The sequence below is a fragment of the Eumetopias jubatus genome, unplaced genomic scaffold, assembly GCF_037043125.1.
Source record: "Eumetopias jubatus isolate StellerSeaLion01/CBP00866 unplaced genomic scaffold, mEumJub1_p1.0 scaffold_5, whole genome shotgun sequence".
Lineage (NCBI taxonomy): Eukaryota > Metazoa > Chordata > Mammalia > Carnivora > Otariidae > Eumetopias > Eumetopias jubatus.
The window spans coordinates 27,696,086-27,715,728 of NW_028274811.1; the positions used below are offsets into that span (position 1 = coordinate 27,696,086).

Below are 19,643 nucleotides of genomic sequence, written 5' to 3' on the forward strand. Positions count from 1 at the left end.
CACTCAGAAAACAGTGAAGAAATCTGGTGAGACATGGAATCCTCAGACCCCAATGTTGACCCCTCCCCACCACAGCCCCAAGGGGAGAACTGAACAAGGCAGCCTGTCATGCCAGGCTTAGCAACCCCATGTTCACTCTGTCTTCCAGGGGTTTGAGCTGGGAGTGGGCACCTGACTCAACACCAGCCAATCAGGTCCTCTCTTGCAATTATGAACTAATAAACCCAGGTCAGGTATAACAGTTTTTCTTTGGAGGAAATGACCCTTCACCCCCTCCTGTCAGTCCACAAGCTCTGATGGAACTGACTCCATCCCCGACTCCGGGGCCTTTCTTGGACCAATCAAAGCACTGCATGCTACTGGCTATGGGGATGGACCAATGACCCTGGCCAGACTTCCTGGGGCTTTTGAAGTAAAGACTTGCCCTTAAGAATGAAGCCAGCCCACAAAAGAGAGACAGGGACCAGATCCTGGGGACATCCCAAGATAAACACAATAAAAAATTTCTCCGGCATATCCAAAACCATGAGGTTCCTAGGATTTAAAACAGTTCCAAGAAGTTCCAACATCATATACATGATTTTTTTAAAAAATTATATATACATACACACAGAGAGAAATATTGGAAGGAAATTTATGATTAATGAAAGTTGGGTATCAGGTTATGGGACTTGGTGATTCTTGACTATGAGTCATGAGTTCAAGCCCCACATTGGTATAGAGATTACAAATAAATAAATAAATAACTTAAGAAAAGCAATTTATGGAACTGAGTGGGTTTTTTTTCCTTTAGCTCTTTCTATATGTCCCAAATATTCTTTAATGCGATACAATACCTTTACTATTAAATGAGAGAACTTTTTTTTAAGAAAGCCAGGTGAGGTTGATCAGGAGAGGTAGTGTAAACTGATATAGTCCTGGAAAGCAATCAGGCAATATATAACAAGAATCATAAACCTAATCCTTTGACCTCTCTCTTCCTGGGAACCCGTGCTAAAGCAATCCCAAGAATGGGGCATACTAGCGTCAGAAAGATGTGTAGCAGCCCAGAGTGGAATACAGCCTGGTTTCCAGCTTGAGCAAATTGAAGCTTATACCTTCTATAGAGCATTCATATCCTCGAGGAAAGAGGGTCACAAAGCCTTCCTATGGGGAAGTATTTCTACTACAATGCTAATGGAAGGCAATCATGTATTAGTATTACTGCAACCACGACGTTAAAAACTGTAGAGACAAACCGTGGTGGACAGAATAATGACCTCTCAAAGATGTTCATGTCCTAATTATTCCTTTTTTTTTAAAGATTTTATTTATTTATTTGAGAGAGAGAGAATGAGAGACAGAGAGCACGAGAGGTAAGAGGGTCAGAGGGAGAAGCAGACTCCCCGCTGAGCAGGGAGCCCGACGCGGGACTCGATCTCAGGACTCCAGGATCATGACCTGAGCCGAAGGCAGTCGCTCAACCGACTGAGCCACCCAGGCGCCCGTCCTAATTATTCCAACCTATATATATATATATAGTGTTTTTGTTTTTATGTTCTCTTAAGTTCCAACTTTTTTTTTTTAAGATTTTATTTATTTATGTGAGAGAGAACACAAGCAGGAAGGCAGAGGGAGAAGCAGACTCCCCACTGAGCAGGGAGCCCTACTCAGGGCTCGATCCCAGGACCCTGGGATCATTAGCTGAGCCAAAGGCAGACACTTAACTGAATGAGCCACCCAGGCGCCCCGAGATCAAACAATCATGAAAAGAGGCAGGATTTCTGCTGTATAAAACTACCTGTGATTTGGAATGCAGATCTACCACTACATGGCAAACCTGTATGGCAAACCTGAGGCTCAATCCCGGTCCAGCTCTGGTACTTGTAAGGGCCCCTGACAGGGACCCCCAATGTGTGCGCATGCTCACATGGGTGTGGGTGTGTTTGGGTGGGGCTGAGGGTACTAAGCGGAACTGACTTGGGTTGGTATCCTACCAGAGACCTCTGAGCTAAAAGGCAGCAAGAGTTTATCCTTTGCTCAGCCTGTACTCGGTCCTGCAAAAGATGAAGAAAACCAGGAAAAAATTCAGCTAGGATCCTCTTTTACTGCAAGAGACAGGGAACTCCTCTTCCAGACCCCAACAGTAAGTGGTCAGTGCAGTGTGCCCTGAGGACAGACACAGAAATGCCTCTTGCCCTTGACTTTCATGGACTGCTCAAAGGTCTGGGACTTGAGGAAGAATTTCCCAATTTCTGCACCCTGGCCTCTGCTAACAGGCAAAACATTATTTGAAAAGCAGGCGAGGTCAGATGGAGCTAAAATGGCCTGGTTTCTGGCACCAACCCAGTAGGGCTGCCCCAGGGGTGCTTGCTTCCAGGCACTGTCTGTCCAAGGTTACCATGTCAGGTCTTGTGGCTTATACACTGCACAGGCACAGGCCAAGGGGATGTGTGGAGCTGAGATCCTGTCCAGACATGGCTCATGAAGCCTTGGGTTCTGACAGGGTTGTGTCAGCCACAAGGAAGCAATTATGTTTCTGCCTCTGGGTGCCTTTTCACAAGCTGTATGGAGGCATCACGTGGCTGCTGAGGCCCAAGTGCCCCTATACTAGGCATGCTCTTCCCCTGTCTTTCCCACAGCTGGTTCCTTTCTCATTCTCAGCTAACATGGAACCTACTTAAAGCTGCCTTTTCCTGCCATGCAATCTAGAGCAGGTTCTTTTCTCCCCTCTTTCCTTACTCTGAGATCAGTCCTTTGTTTCCTTAATAGCACATAGCTCACTTTAAAATTATTTCACTGTTGGTTTGCTCTTTATTCTCCATCTCCTCCTTAGAATGCTGTTCACATTGCAGGTGTTCAGTAAATGGTGAGTAAACAAACGTCTTAATAGATGGTGAGTGGCACACAGCGCAAAGAGAGGTGACTGACCTGGAGTGGCTTACTCCTCCCTCTAGGCAGGTGGCACACTTTGGGGACAGCTGTTCTCTGTCCTCCTGGCCAGACAGCTAGGCATCATGCCTATGGGTTGTCAATCATCCGGGAAGAATGGCCTCAAAGCCTTGGGGTGGGCTGGGGGCTGTTTAATCTGCCTGTGTGATAAAGAATTTAACCTCACCTCATTCTAAGAGTGGTCTGGAACTTGCCCTTAGCTTCTGGAAAATAATCTCTGAGCCCTTGCAAGGTCATGCCAGATAGGAGTATCTTCGTTTAGGGTGAGGGCTGGCCACACAGGATAAATCAACAATGTGATTTAGGGTGGGGACCAGCTACTAGATAAATTAACAATGTGATTTAGGGTGGGGGCTTTGAGTCACAGTAGCTGCTGGACTTTGGGAGAGACTGGAAGCTGATGTCAGCTATGTGGACAATTGGCTACGGAACCCCAGTAAATCTCTGGTCACCCAGGCTAGACTGAACTTCCCTAGTTGGCAATATTCCATAACCATAACTGTGAGTATAATGGCTCTCAGAGAGTTCTACAAGTCTCCGTACATTATTACATGTAAAAGCGATCTTGGAAACCCTGAGACTTGCAATTGGTGTCAGAGGGGATGGTTCTGTAGGCTGTGCTCCCTCTCACATAGCACTTCCGCTAAGCCGCCCCCCACCCCCACTCACAAACACCCGGACACACAGACATTCCGTAGGAAGAGGACTGACTGGCTTCTCCTGGTTTCTCCTGGCTGACCAAGGTCTGCTCTCAGACCCAGCATCTGCCCTAGCTGAGACCACACTGCCTGCTGGTTCTTATTCCAGAGACCCCCTCCAAGGGGCTCCAAGACAGTTGGGGCTTCCCCACTGGCCCCACCACCAGCGCCTCCCCTCAGTCCTGGCAGGTGGGAGGGACGTTCTGGCTGATGGGGGCAGTGACAGGTAGGCAGGCAACAAATCAGCAGCCAGGTTGGCTACTGGCTACTGAGCCAAAGTGTTCCTGCCATTGCCCCCCCCCCCCCCCCGCAGTCTCTCATTCCCCGCCCCCTCCATGACCTACTGTCCTCTTTGCTGGAGGAGACATTGTAGGGGTTGGGCTGACCATCAGGGTTTTCTCTGGAAATGCTGTAACTTTCCTTTTTTTCTTTATTTTATTTATTTACCTGACAGAGAGAGAGCACAAGAGAGAGGGAGAAGCAGGCTCTCCACTGAGCAGGGAGCCCGACGCGGGGCTCGAACCCAGGACCCTGGGACCATGACCTGAAACGAAGTCAGACACTTAAAGGACTGAGCCACGCAGGCACCCCTGCCATAGCTTTCCTAAAACTGGTTAGGTCTCTCCTTCCTCTAATGCCCACCATCTCCCCCAGCTGCCCAGGTGGAGACCATGGAGCCAGAGACACAGCCCTTCCTGACAGCACCGCCCAAGGGAGCGGCAGCCTCAGAAGCCTCTCGAAGTTCAGAAGTTTCAGGTTCAAATCTAAACTTAGCAGCCCTGCTGCCCTGGCCTTACAAAACAAGTTCTTCCCTTCTTTACATAAGAAGAGTAAGCCCTTTCTCCCTTTCTTTCCCTCCCCAGTTCCTCCTCAACCCTGGGGCAATACTGGCTTCCCACTAACTGTACCAAGGGCCTCCCCATATCAAGGACCCCACCTCTTCTCTCTCTAAGCTCCAGATACAAACCTCCTAATTCCACACCTAGTAAATCTGCAGAAGGAGAAACCCAGTTTTGCTTCCTTTCTGCCTGCTGTGGTTTAAGCATGATCCTGCCCAACCATAGGGGATTGGACCAATGATCATCTCTCCATGATCCTGAGCATCAGATTCCCCAAAAGGTAAGGAAACATGCCTTATTTTTCAGAGATGATGGAACAGACTGCTTGTTTACAAAGCCTTCTGAGGGAAATACAGCTATCAAGAATTTAAGAGACACAGGTGGTTTACAGAAAAACCCAGCCCCCAGAAACCCAAACTTAGAACACAGAAATGGAAAGCAATGTTTCTGAAACTGTGGTGCATATGAGAATCACCTGGAGGGCGGCTGGTATATGCAGGTGGTGGGGTCTCCCCAATCAAGGTGCTGCATTAATATTTTGGGGGTGGGGCCACCACCCACGTTTTTCAGAAGCAGCCCCAGTGGTCCTCAGAGAAATGCTCTGTGACCTTACATAGCCTCACAGTGAGAAATTCAGGGTGTGGCTACTCCCAACGAGGGGGGGGGGTTAAAGAATATCAATTCAGAGCATTTTCTTTAATTTTTTTTAAAGATTTTATTTATTTATCAGCGAGAGAGGGAGAGAGGGGGAAAGAGAGAGAGAGAGAGCAGAGGGAGAGGGACAAGCAGACTCCCCACTGAGCGCAGAGCCCGACGGGGGCTCCATCCCAGGACCCTGAGAACATGACCTGAACTGAAATCGAGTCAGTTGCTTAACCAAATGAGCCATCCAGGTGCCCCTCAAAATATTTTTATTTACAGCCCTCTTCAAGATCCAGTGTCTGTGTGTTGTAAAGTGGGAGGACTCCCTAGGAAGATGCTTCACTTTTTGCCCTGCAGCCTGTCCCTCCACTCAGATTCCATTCATTCAGCCAAAATTCATTGCGGGTTCCAATTTTCCAGACACTGCCCTGAGAAGTAGCAATATAATATAATGGTGGGTATTTCTTTGTGGAAAAGACAGACTTTGCTCAAATCACCATACAAATCTACATGTAATGATGAACTTTGGTAAGTGCTATGGAAGAAAGTCTCTTAGGAACATTCATTCATTCAACAAACATGTACTGAGTTCCTACAATGGGCCAGGCGCTCTTGCAGATATTGAGGACTTGGCACTGAACTAAACAGACATAGTCCCTCCCCTCTTGGGGCTTACTGTACAGTGGGTAAGACTACAAGTTAGCCAATAAATATGAACTATAATGTCAAGTGCTGGTAAATGTCGGCAGTGTAGGGGTAGAAAGCAATGGGGGGAGGGTCTACTCAGGACAGCCTGACAGGAGACTTTTAAGCGGAAATGCAGTGAGTAAGTGAATCTTTTTTTTTTAAAGATTTTATTTTATTTATTTATTTATTTATTTGAGAGGGAGAGAGAGAGAGAAACAGCATGAGATGGGAGAGGGCCAGAGGGAGAAGCAGGCTCCCCACTGAGCTGGGAGCCCGATACGGGACTCGATCCCAGGACTCTGGGATCATGACCCGAGCCGAAGGCAGTCGCCCAACCAACTGAGCCACCCAGGCGCCCCGAGTAAGTGAATCTTTAATGGAGAGGCTGAACTGACCCGAGGGTGGTGGGTATGGTGGGTGGTCTGCAAAGATGGTGGCCAGTTCCTCCCAACCATCAGGAGTCTCTCACCAAGAGGTGGAGTCTACTTCCCCTCCTATTAAAACATGGCGGGCCCTGGGTCCTGCTCTGACCCACAGAATGTGCTGGAAGGAACAGTGTGCCAGTTCTAAGCCTAGACTTTAGAGGCCAAGGAACTTCCCTTCTTTGTCTTTTGTAGCCCCAGTCCCCCAGATACGTTCAACTACCCTGCAGGAGAGAGAGATACTGAGTTACTTCCCCACCCCCATCCTCAGCCCCAGCTACCAGATACGTGAGTGTAGCCATCTAGAACATTACAGTCCTGGCCAAGCTTCCAGCTCAATGCAGCCACCAGTGTTTGACCTCAGGCAACACTGCATGGAATAGAAGAGTCCAGTGGAGCCACTGCACTGACCTAGGCTTGGGATGAGGGGGGGCTCAGACAATGGTGAAAACAGCAATGGAGGTGGGAGGGTAGATAAAGTAGACTCAGAGGAAGCACAACCTGTAGGACTCAGTGATGGAGGTGATGTTTCTGGCTGTGTAAATAGGGCTGGTGCTGTCCCTGTAGAGCTGGGGGCACAGAAAAGGGGCAGGTGTAGCAGAAGATGGTAAGTTTGGGTTTGGCCATGGGAGGTGCCAACCTCCTGCCCTCTCCCCCATCAATCCTCACGCCCCCGCACACAAGGGTAGCCTGTGGGAGGGGGCTGCCTCTGGGATCACCGGCAGTCTGGCCAAGGGGAGTGGTTGAGGAACAAGAAGCTGGGCATGACCCCATCTCAAAGGGTCCCTGTCCTGATACAAACCCTTGAGGGCCAAGCCCAAATCAGAGTATTTCTAAGGAGGAGGGATCATAGTGTCTGCAGGAAAAAGGAAGAGAGAAATAAGTAAGTTGGCCTGATTTTTTTTTTAACAAACACATCATTAGGGGCGCCTGGGTGGCTCAGTTGGTTAAGCGACTGCCTTCGGCTCAGGTCATGATCCCAGGGTCCTGGGATCGAGCCCTGCATCGGGCTCCCTGCTCCGCGGGAAGCCTGCTTCTCCCTCTGACCCTCCCCCTGCTTGTGTTCCCTCTCTCGCTGTCTCTCTCTGTCAATTAAATAAATAAATAAAATCTTAAAAAAAAAAAAACACATCATTAAACATTTGACCAAAATGATAGGAAAATGTCCTGTTCCCACTGGCTCTCCTGGTTGCTACACGCTGGCTGGCCTTATCTGGGACTTCCCTGGCCCATCCTTAAGGAGAAGCCCTTCAGGGCCAGCCCTGCTGCCGCCCACCTGCCGGGCAAGTTGCTTAGCGGTCCCTGGGTCTGTGTTGCCATGGGTGCACTCCCAAGCGTCCACCAATAGGTGGCAGCACACACCGTGCCTGTTGCCCAGACGATTCTGACTAACACGTTCTCAAGAGAGCGGTTCCTATGTGAGACAGGCTTCAGTGTCCCTCTTTTACATCCTCAGTTCATCTTCATGCAAAGATTTCAGGCTCACTAGGGTGATGGACTGGTTTTCTGACCCACCTCCATGGGCAGTCGCCAGGGGGCATTTGGCAACATTTGGAGATGTTTTTAAATGTCACAAGGGAGGATGTGGTATTGGCCTCGAGGGAACAGGGGCCTGGGATGCCGCTAAACATATTAAACAGGACAGCCCCCCACAACAAAGAATTATCTAACCCAAAATATAAACAGTGCCAAGATTGCAAAACACTGATTTAATCAGATTCTCAAGTGCTGGCCCATGCAGTCTTAGACATCCCCGGATCAGGGCCCACTGCACTAGGCTGATCCCAGCCTCCCCTCCCCCAACAAACCATGAGCTCTCCCTCCTGCACCTGCAGCATCTCCCTCCTCCTTCCTTCAGACCTCACCTCATTCATGCCTCAATTAACAATTCCTGAGCAGCAAGCATGTCCAAGGCACTGTGCTGGCCCTAGAGAGACCTTGGGAGACAAAAGCAGACACAGTCCCTACCTTTCTTGAGGGAGCTCACAGGCTGCAGGGAGAGAGCATTTGCAAATGTGACAAGTGCTATGTGGGCACAAACAAGGCACTAAAATACCGAATTATACAGAGAAGACCAACTTTAACCAAGAAGTTTGGAAAGGTCTCTGAAAAGGTGACAGGTGAGCTAAGGTCTGAAGAGGAATGACCCTCTTTTATTGAAGAGACAATAAAACCAACAGTAATATGCATTTCTTTAGAGTATTCACCACCCACCTACCATAACTGGAACTATGTTCTTTTTTGTATAATAAATTCATTCCCAGACCTTGTCCATGTCTTGCTAGGGCATCTCAACCATCCCTCAAGTATGCATGATATACACTTGACAAATTTTATATATATATATATTATCCTGTCTTTCCCAGGTTTTGATACATGGTTTGGTGATGATCATTTGTAACAGGTTCAATGTTAAACACTTTTTTTAAAAGATTTTATTCATTTGAGAGAGAGAGAGAGAGAGAGAAACAGCATAAGAGGGGAGAGGGTCAGAGGGAGAAGCAGACTCCCCGCCGAGCCGGGAGCCCGATGCGGGACTCGATCCCAGGACTCCGGGACCATGACCCGAGCCGAAGGCAGTCGCTTAACCAACTGAGCCACCCAGGCGCCCTGTAACAGGTTCAATGTTACAGGTAGGATTTTCTAAATGGTTCCCCAGTTGTTCATGTACACCATAGTAAGGGACATCCATACAATCGAACAAAGCTTCAGGTATCACGCTCAGCTCACCAATTTCATTGGCTTGGAGTCACCCTTCCCCCTCTTGCTTCCTGTCAATGTCTACTGAAGTAGGGGAGATGACCACCATCTCAGGGTGGGAAGGGTCCTTGAGGCCAGGCAAGCCTGTGACGGGCACATCAGGGGCAGTCAGGGAATAGAGTTTGGATTCCTAGGCCCTGCCCCATTTGCCCCCTCAGGATCCCGTAGGCCAGTGTGGAGGGTTTATACTAAGTCCACTAATCCTTTCCCAATCCTCCCTTCACAAAGGTGGATCCTAATTCCCCCCTCCTTGCATGGGGACCAGAGTTTTCGGTGACTTGCTTCTAATGACAAAATGCAGCAGAAGCAATGCCGTGTGACTTCCAAGGCAGGTCTGAAAGACATGGGAGCTTCTGCCTTGCTCTCTGTAGGATTACTCGCTCTGAGAGAGGCCGAGCGCCATGTCATAAGGACATGAGAGCAGCCCTGCAGGAGGCCCGCGTTGGGAGCAATGGTGTCCCCCCATCAACAACTGTTCCTGTGTGTCCAGGACAGTCCCAGTTTATACATTCTAAGTCCCACAATCAGGGAACCTCTTAGGCTAGTCCTGTGCAAGTGGAGACTAGTAGACACCCTAATGGGCAGCACTATTTTGCCAGCCTCTTGAGGAAGCCACCTTGGGGGCAGGTCTTCCAGCCCAGCCCAGCCTTCAGATGACCACAGCCGTAGCCAACATTTTACTGCTACTTCATGAGAGACTCTGAGCCTAACAACACAGCTGAATCACTCCTGAGCCCTGACTTACAGAAAGTACGCAACATCATAAAGGTTGATTGTTTTAAGCCACTACCTTTGGGGATCATTTATTATAGAGTAGTAGTTAAGTAATATACTCAGGACTCTATCTCGTGTCTTGGTCTATGAATCAGATTTGGTCTATGAATCAGCATTCGTGAACCATGGCTCTGGTCTTACTCCCGAAAGCAGCACTTTCCAATAGAATTTTCTGCAGCGATAGAACAGTCCTATATCCATGCTTGTCCACTGATGGTCACTAGCCACATGTGGCTACTAAGCATTAGAAATGTGATTGGTATGACTGAGGAACTGAATTTTAAATTTGATTTAATTTTAATGAATTAAACTTGAAATAGCACACGAGTATGCTTCTATGAATGTAACATTCTCAAAATGCTAACATTATGGAGATGGAAAACAGAAGCGGTTACGGGGGCGGGGGAGAGGTGGGGGGAAGGGTGGTAGGCAACTCTGCAGGGGTGACACGTGGGAGAGCTTTGTGATGATGAAATAGTTCTGTATCTTGATTATGGCAGCAGTTACACAAATCCACACGTGTGAGAAAATGACAGAGGACAATACACACATTGTACCAATGTAAATTTCCTGGTTTTGATACTGTGCTACAGTCATATAAAATGTAACCATTGAGGGAAGCTGGGGCAAGGGTAGAGGAGACCTCTCTACTGTTTTTGTAGCTTCCTGGAAATCTATAGTTATTTTAAAATAAAAAGTTTTTTTAATTTACATATGAAATAAGCATAAAGCATCAAATAGCACATGTGGCTAGTGCCTACCACACGGAACAGTAAGGTCCTAAATAATGTACAGATCCCCCAGCACTATCTTCTGGTCCTTTAGCATCTGTTCAGACAGGAAACTGCCCCACCAGGTTCTGTTTGGTAGCTCTCATCATAAGAAAGCTCAGACCAGAGGGCCTCAGAGTGAAAGAGTTTTCCCCTCAGCTCTTTGTTTGTGCTGGAACCATGAATGAGGCCCAGATTTGCTGGAACAAAGCCTCTTCCCCAGGGAGCCCAAGGGACCCAAGAGAAAATGCTCTAGGGGCGCCTGGCTGGCTCAGTGGGAGGAGCATGCGACTCTTGATCCCAGGGTCCTGGAATCGAGCCCCGAGCCCCACATCGGCTCCCTGCTCGGCGGGAAGCCTGCTTCTCCCTCTCCCACTCCCCCTGCTTGTGTTCCCTCTCTCACTGTCTCTCTCTGTCAAATAAATAAAATAAAATAAAATAAAAAATCACTTAGTTCAAAAAAGCCTGCATTACCTGTGGTGAACTGAAGAGTGTCCCCAAAGAAATTGAGGTCCCAAATCTCTGCCATCTGTGCATTTTACAGATTCCTTTTATACAGCCAAAGGGATCCAGTTAAGGATCTTGAGATAGAGATTATCCTGGATTACCCACATGGATCCTGAATGCCATTGTAGGTATTCTTATAAGAGAGCCGGAGAGGGGTTCTTTACGGAAGTACAATGCTGCGCCGTGGCTTTGTTGATAGAAGAGGTCTGAAGGGATGCAGCTCCAGACCCTGGAAAAGGCAAGGAAACAGATTCTGTCCCAGTGTCTCGGAGGGAGCATGGCCCTGACAACCTTGGTGTCAGAGTTCTGGCCTCCAGAACTGGAAGACAATCAACTTGTGCTGCTTTAAGCCACTGGATTTGTGGCCATTTGCTATACAGCAGCATTAGCGGACTGGCGTGTGACCTCCCAAAACTAGATCTGCACTTACCTTTTGAGCCAGCAGCCACTTCTGGGAATTTACTCTGAAGACACACCTCCAACAATACAAAATACGCCTTCACAAGGCTATTCACTGCAGAATTGTATGTAATTGCATAATACTGGAAACCACCTAAGTGTCCATGCACAGCAGAGTGGTTGAATAAACTATGGTATATGACCACATAATGGAGTAGCTTGCTGCTGGAAAGAAAAATAAGGAACCCAATACAAATCAATTCCCAAGAGATTAATGAAAGAAGGAAAAATGCAAAAGAGTATCTATGGGGGGCTGGGTGGCTCAGGTGGTGAAGGGTCAGACTCTTGGTTTCGGCTCAGGTCACTTGATTTCATGGGTCATGAGATGGAGCCCCAGGTCAGGCTCCATGCTCAGCGGGAAGTCTGCTTCTCCCTCTCCCTCTGCCCCTGCGTGTCTCTCTCTCTCTCTCTCTCTCTCTCGGTCACTCTCTTTCTCTCAAATAAATAAATAAAATCTTTTAAAAAAAGAATTTTCCCTTCATGAAAAAGGGAAGCAAAAATCATATTGACATGAAGAAGTTTCAGCAATGCCATGCCTAAATTTAAAATGTATACTGTAGCAGAAGAATGACTTAGCCAGTCACTTAAATTTCAGCACTTAGTGAATGCTGATTAGTACTTAAGTTCAGGGGCGCCTGGGTGGCTCAGTCAGTTATGAGTCTGTCTTTGGCTCAGGTCACAATCTCAGGGTCCTGGGATAGAGCCCTGCATCAGCGGGGAGCTGGTTTCGCCCTCTCCCCCTGCTCCTCCCCTGCTCATGCTACTTCTCTCTCCTTCTCTCAGATAAATAAATAAAATCTTAAAAAGAAAAAAGGGCTTGAGATGTATGCATATGAGTCTACATGGGTGTATATTTCCTAGCCCTGTCCATGGAGAGGACCTAGAAGTAGTGATGCTCCAGTAACAGTGAGTCCACCAAGGACCCAGATCTTGGTTTCTACACACCATGCTCCAATAGATCAATCAGGACTCCTTGAAAAATGGCTGGGCCCAGAGCTGAGGCAGAGAAAGTACAAGAGGAGCCTGGTATATCTTACAGATCCAGAAATCACAACTTCGCTAAGGAAAAAAAAAAGGGGGGGATAGGTATGCACTGGAGCCCACCCGAAACAGCTCCCAGCTGCCAAACCTGGGACAATTTTTTTAAAGATTTTATTTATTTATTTGAGAGAGAGAGAGAGAGAGTACAAGCAGGGGGAGCAGCAGAAGGAGAGGGAGAAGCAGACTCCCCGCTGAGCAAGGAGCCCGATGCGGGGCTCGGTCCCAGGACTCTGGGATCATGACCTGAGCCGAAGGCAGGTGCTTAACTGACTGAGCCACCCAGCAAACCTGGGACAATTTGACCAACAAAACAAATAATGATATTAATGGATTATAACCCGAAGAATAAAATAAATGTCCATGAATCCATACAGACATAAATACTAAATAAATACATAGGGGAGAAGGGACAATTCTTCCTTACATTAGAATCCCCAAAAATAAATTAATAATGGAAACAGAAAATCACCACTTGCCAGGCGAGCCTGGCTGGCCCAGTCGGTAGAGCATGGGACTGTGGATCTTGGGGTCATGAGTTCAAGCCCCATTGATGGGCATAGAGCTCACTTAAAAAAAAAAAAAGAGTATATATTAAATCACATCTATGTGCCAGGGTCTGTGCCAGAGCTTGGAGGCATTGTAGTAAATGCTAGATATGGTCTCTACCCTAAAGGAGTTACAATGCATGGAGTTCACAAGAATAAAAAGGAAACAAACACATGAATGATACATTTCAAATAGTGAAGATTGCAGTGGAGGACACAAAATGGGGTTAATTAGGTGAGGGTCCTCATTTACTTAGGACGGTCAGGAAAGTTCAGAGCAGAGGCCTGAAAGAACTCAGAACCATGTAAATATGTGGGACAAGAATGGTCCGAGCAAAGCAAACAGCAAGTGCAAAAGCCCTGAGGTAGGAACGAGTCTGACATGCTTGAGAAGCAGCAAAAAGTTGGGTATGGCTAGAGTGAAGCCATGGAGGGTGGAGTGCTAAGAAAGGAGGTTTGAAGGCAGGGGCAGAACCTACAGGTTTTTGCCTGCCATGGTCAGGAGTAGAGACTTTACTTCTTGTCCAAATGCCAGTGACTCCTCCCCTCCATCCCAAATACCGCTCACAATGTGACAATGCGTGGGGCAGCACAGGGCAGACGCTCAGGAGTTCAGAATAACTACGGTGTAGTTCTGAAAACATGAAAGGACTTTTGAAAAGATATCTCGATTCTCCCAAGCCTTTTCTTGGTTCGCACTGCTTTAAACCTTCATTTGTAGAATGTTCTGGAATATTCTCTGAGCTTTCACCTTGAAACACATTCTGCACCAATTAAGTCCTTTTACCCTTTGCTAATTAGCCCAGAACAACTAAAGTAGTTCTGTTTGTATCTTGATAGTAAGCTCCAAATCAACCTTGGATACCAAAACCTTGGGAGACAGAGTCAGTTAATAGACCTCCAGCTAACGCAAAGTGTGTCTATATTGACTTTTGAATATTTTCCCTGAGGTCAGACACAAAATGAGCAAATGCTCATAGAAAACCTAGGGACTCCAGTGAAATGTCCACACACACTAATGTCAAGGCCAGATCACAGACCCGGTTCTTTATTCACAACATTCTCCACTGCGGTGATCATAACTCACTGGTCTGTGTGCCTCTGAATTGTGAGAGTTGTGAGAGCATTGTGAGAGCACTGGAGCCGGTCTACATAAGGGGAGTGAAACATGTTCTTCAGGAAGCCTCTGGACTATTTCCCCACCCTACCCACCCTTGCTGGTGGGTTAGCACAGGACCCGGGCGGGAACCAACCTACTGGCACCACAGGGATCCCTAACCCTGGCTTGACTTTGGTATCTTCTGCAGCGCTCTAAAAAACATGGATGCCGTCCCCACCCCCAAGAGATGATGATTTAACTGGTCTGCGGTGCCTCTCCTCCCTCTGCCCTCGACAGGAGTATTGTGAAAACCTCCTTCTGGTGATTCCCCGGTGCAGCCTGCAGAGGCTGAGAACCCTCTGTGGCCAGAGGGAGACCTGGTTGCTATGAGAGAACTAGCCACCAGGTGGCGCTAGAAGCTGGCCAAAGAAGTGTGCAGGGCTAGAGACCCGCCCCCGAAATCTGAGTGTCTGGGAGGAGGCTGAGTCCTCAGAGCCAGAGGGGTCCCCTCTGGCCACTTGAGGTCTTATTCACGCTAAGAGTGTGGGATGTCGATCCAGAGGCGTTTCCCCTAGATTTCTAAGCTGTTGCTGGTGGAGCTTCGGTGGGGCTGCAAGGGGTCCCAGAAGCTGTGCCCCAACACATAGAGAGCAAATTCCCACACACCTATGAGGGGGTCAATTAAGAAAACAAAAAGGGTGGGGTGCCTGGCTGGTTTAGTCGGTAGAGCACCTGACTGTTGACCTCGGGGTTGTGAGCTTGAGTGCCACATTGGCTGTAGAGATTACTTTAAAAAAAAGGGAGGGGTGTCGGTACCTTCCTTTTATTTGAAAGAGCGCCAGGAACACCAAAATAGGCCCCTCTCAGTGTCCAAGAGTCCAGGGCCTCCTTCCCCTGGGTCCACCAGAAAGTGACCTCCCCTTTTGACCAAGAGAGACTTCTAAGTAGGTACCACATGCCTTAAAAGCAGCAACTGGTTCCACATCTCTCCAAAATGCCCTTTGAAGAAAAACCCAATTACCCCAAATGAGAAATGGGGCACCTGAGCAAGTCATTTCTCCTTGAATTACCTCAGCTTCCTAAAAGCTCAGCATGGAGAGGTGTGAAACCCTTTAAATCTGGTACAGAATTCTTTGTACGTGTTTTTTCTCCAAAAAGACAGTCTATAGCTTTCCCTAGAAAGATTAAAAACACAAAAGGTTAAGAAGTGTCAAAACAGATGGATTTTAATAAAGAAATTTAAAACATTTAGGATCCAGTTCATTTATTCTGGAACAAATGTGCTCACTTTTTCAGCTCACTGCCACGGGCCCCGCTGAAGGAGAAACACTGCCAACACCTTTCCTTGGGGGTTCAAGGACTTGGCCAGCCCAGGACCTCCTTCTGAACACCTCTGTTCACCCAGGCATGACGGGGCTCATCTTGCGCAGGTGACTTCTTTCCCTCGGAGGTGTCAGAAAAGAGACCTCTCTGCCTGTGGGCTGAAAATTCCTTGAACTAATTAATCTTTTCTGTTTCAGGAAACTGCAAGCCCTATTAGAGGGGTCACAGGCCTGGGGTGGGGGGGCACATCCTTGGATCATAGACCCCAGATAGGACGGGGACCTCTACCAGACCAGAGGGAAGATGGAGGAGGGGAGCTTGGGCTGGGGGAGACCAGGTCTGACGGCCAAGGTCCCAGCAGATGTCCAGCGTTTTCCAGGGGGTCTAGGACTAGCTACTCAGAGTGGGCTCTGGAAGTCAGGGTCATGAGTGTCTCCCAGTCAGTGGTGCCTCCCCTGCTCCCCACCAGCAAAAGTGGCAGACACAGGGTGGGACACTGTGGGACAGAGTCTGATGCCTCATTTTTTTTTTTAAAGATTTTATTTATTTATTTGACAGAGAGAGACAGCGAGAGAGGGAACACAAGCAGGGGGAGTGGGAGAGGGAGAAGCAGGCTTCCCGCCGAGCAGGGAGCCCGATGCGGGGCTCGATCCCAGGACCCTGGGATCATGACCTGAGCCGAAGGCAGTCGCTTAACCAACTGAGCCACCCAGGCGCCCCCTGATGCCTCATTTTACCAGGGAGGAAGTTGAAGTTCAGAGAGGGGCAGGCCTTGCTTCCTGTCACACAGTGAGGGACCTCAGAGCCAGGAGTCTGACTCAGGCCTCCTCCCTTCAATGTGGGGTCCTTCTCCTGGCCCTTTGAGAAGTCCCCAGCTCCCAGCATTCCTGGTGATGGGGGAACTCCATGGGAGCAGAGCCCAGCCGGGGTGGGCTGGCCAGCCTGCCCTTTGAGGGAGTGACACACCACCCCTGCCACCGCCCAGCCCTCCCCACTCACCCTCACATTCCCTGACCGACCTGGCCACCCTCGGAGCTCCTGATGTGACCCATTTCCCTCACTTTCCTCTCAGCTTCAAAACAAACCAAAATGCAGACCAACATCCTTTGTTTGTTTTGGGGGATCAGAGAAAGGGGAAAGCAGCTCTGTGGGTTTGTACTTAAAAACAAAACTGCTCTGAGCTGCCCAAGAAGAAACCAAACCAAAGGTGAATTCAGAGGCCAGAAACCCTCATGTCAATGCTGTCTCAGAATGAGTCAAAGAGGGTGCAGCAGGCTCCAAAAGAAGGCCGCCCAATGACCCAGCGCTAATGACCTGGGGTCAGATAGCCACCCAAGTGGACTGAAGTCCTCAGCCACCCCGTGCTCAGCCTGGGTGATGTGGACTTAGCCAGGGACCAGGCCCTGTTAGCACAGAGGTGAGGAGATGACACATGCCAATGAAAACCAACCCCAGGGACTCTGGACCTCACAGCCCCTGCCAACCCCCATCCTAGCACCCCTTTAGCCCACAAGCCCATGCTGAGTGCTCAGGACCAGCTGAAGTATACCTGCGCCCTGCCCTGTAGGAACTCCTGGCCAGCAGGTGAGACAGTGGGGGCCCATTCAGCACTCGGGGCTACGAAGGGGCAATGGACAGGCCCTGCCTCACTGCCTGGGACTTGTGCTTCCTGATGAAGCTGGCCCCCCCCCGCCCAGGCCTCCATCTCCAGGAGGGAGCACACCATAAAGCAGAAACCAGGATGCTCCAGGCATCTGGGGCTCCCCTGTTTCTGCACCCAGGGTGTGTAGGCCCTTGAGAGACATGCCTGGGAAGGGACTCTGCTGGGGCCTTTTTCTGAGTGTGGATGAAAGAATGGGAGCATCAGAAGGCAGACCCACAGAGTTCCCGCTGATGCAGTCATATCTAGTCAAGAGCCTCGGTGAACACCTCTGAGCCCGTGTGAGGTGGCCGGGGAACAGTGGTCAGAGACTCAGGGGTGAAGAGTGGGTCAGCTGACCTGGCAGAGTGGTATCATCATTTCTCATGCCCCAGGATGGCCAGAGATGCTCCCAGCTGAGGAAGGATTCCTCACTTCTCCTGAGAGTTTCAGATGCACAGTCTCATTTGAGCTTCACAACTCTCCAGGCAGCTGGGGTTCAGAGAGGCAAAACTATTTACTCAAGGTCACACAGCAAGCCTCTCCAGGTCAGCATGGACCATACTTCTCCCAGAACCAGCCCATTCAGAGCAGGATTCTGGCCTGTGGGACTGACTGGTGGGAGGTAGCTGAAGAGGACTCCTCACCGCCTCCCTGGTTATTCTGATCTAGGACAGGTTGAGTGCCTCTGTTTTCTCAGGCTACCATTTTTTAGTTCCTTGGCAGTGAGCTGAGCCCTTGACTCTCATTCCCTCACCTGACCTTTCTAGCCCTGACAAGTAAGTACCTTCATTAGTCCACTTCAGAGATGATGAAGCCGACACTAACCACCAGCCCGAGGTCATACAGCTGGTAAGCAACAGATTGAGACTCAGACCAAGACTTCCCATCCTAGAGTAGGGATCCTTTCTGCTCACTCCCTGCCTCCTCCCCCATCCCTTTACCGGCAGGACTTCTAGCTTGCATTTCCTCCTGTCTATGATAACTGCCCCAAAGTTGGGCCTCCTCCAGGATCCAGGTGTGTTGTGGACCTACACGTCAGAGGTTCATCTCCCCATGCAGGGAGGCAAACTCAGACATCTGTGCAGGGCCCCCCATCCCCTCTCTGTCCCTAGCTCCCACTGTATGCAGGTGTGTGTACCCACCAACGGCAGCCAGCATCTGGCTACCCACCTTCTATCAGTGGGGGATCTGCCCCATCCTTCCTGCCTGGGTCCTACTCAGCTGCTGGGCCCCAGAGGGAAGCCTCCAGTGACCATGGATTTATTAAAATTTCCAAGGCCCTGCTATGCTAGCTGGCATTTCAACTCTCTCCACGGGCCAGTGTCCTGTCTTCCTTCGGAATGGGGCTCAGCACCACGTGTGTGCACATCTCCTATGCGTCTGTGTGCCCATTCCTATCTGGGTGTGTGTTAGTGTGAGCAATTGTATGCAGCTGCACGTCTAGCTGTGTGTCTAGGTATAGAAATGACTGTGCGATGTGCCGAGCTCTGTGTGTTGCTGAATTATTCATTCATTCAACATACATTTCTCGAGCACCTGCTCCGTGTGAGTCGCTACCAGTGCTGGGAACACAGAAGAGAACGGGACCCCATGGAACTCAGAGCTCTCATAGAGGCAGTCTTCTCAACCCCAGCCATTCTGTGGAAGGGAGGCTTGAATTCTGCAGGGGGGCCAGAGGGCAGTGTGGGCCTTTTGGGGGACTCATCTCAAGACAAGGCCCAATGCAAGGACCCAGCAACCCCCAACAAGGCCTGCCCTGCAAAGCCGTCCTATTCACCTCCCTTGTGGGGCTTGGCCTCCCCAGTTACAGGCCCAACTCCCCAGGACCCCAAGAGACAAAGCAACAGCTCTTTCCACAGAGGATAAAGAACAGCTAGGGATCAAGACTCCCAAACAAAAGTCCACAAAATCAGTCAAAACAACGCCAGGCCCTGTGGCTGGGACTTGCACTGGCTATGGGAAAGCACAGTGTGTATGGCCCATCCAACCAGCCACCCCGCTTGTTCACGGACGGGACAGTTAAAGCCCAGTCTATTCATTTCCTGTGGCAGCCGCAACTAATCACCACAAACTTAGTGATTCAAAACAACACAATTTATTATCTTACAGATCTGGAGGTCAGAAGTCCTAAAATCCAGGTGTCAGCAGGGCTGCATTTCTTCTGGGGGCTCTAGGGGAGAATAATTTCCTCACCTTTTCCAGCTTCTAGAAGCTGCTTGCCGTCCTTGGCTGGTGACCTCATCCACCAACGCAGCATCTTCGAATCTCCCCCTTTTCTTTTTTTTTTTTTTAAGATTTTTTTATTTATTTGAGAGAGAGAGAATGAGAGATAGAGAGCACGAGAGGGAAGAGGGTCAGAGGGAGAAGTGGACTCCCCGCTGAGCAGGGAGCCCGATGCGGGACTCGATCCCGGGACTCCAGGATCATGACCTGAGCCGAAGGCGGTCGCTCAACCAACTGAGCCACCCAGGCGCCCCAATCTCTCCCTTTTCTTGTCCTCTGCT

General features: G+C 49.3%; 1 protein-coding gene across 1 annotated transcript in view; it reads right to left on the reverse strand.

Annotated features, from left to right (window-relative positions):
• VDAC1 (voltage dependent anion channel 1) overlaps positions 1-19,643 on the reverse strand; it is a 71,579-nt gene that overhangs the window by 30,560 nt on the left and 21,376 nt on the right. Inside the window, exon 2 of the mRNA XM_028103548.2 lies at positions 10,998-11,259. Within this exon, the coding sequence (XP_027959349.1) occupies positions 10,998-11,060 (63 nt within the window). The 5' untranslated portion in view covers positions 11,061-11,259. The remainder of the gene's footprint in view (positions 1-10,997; positions 11,260-19,643) is intronic.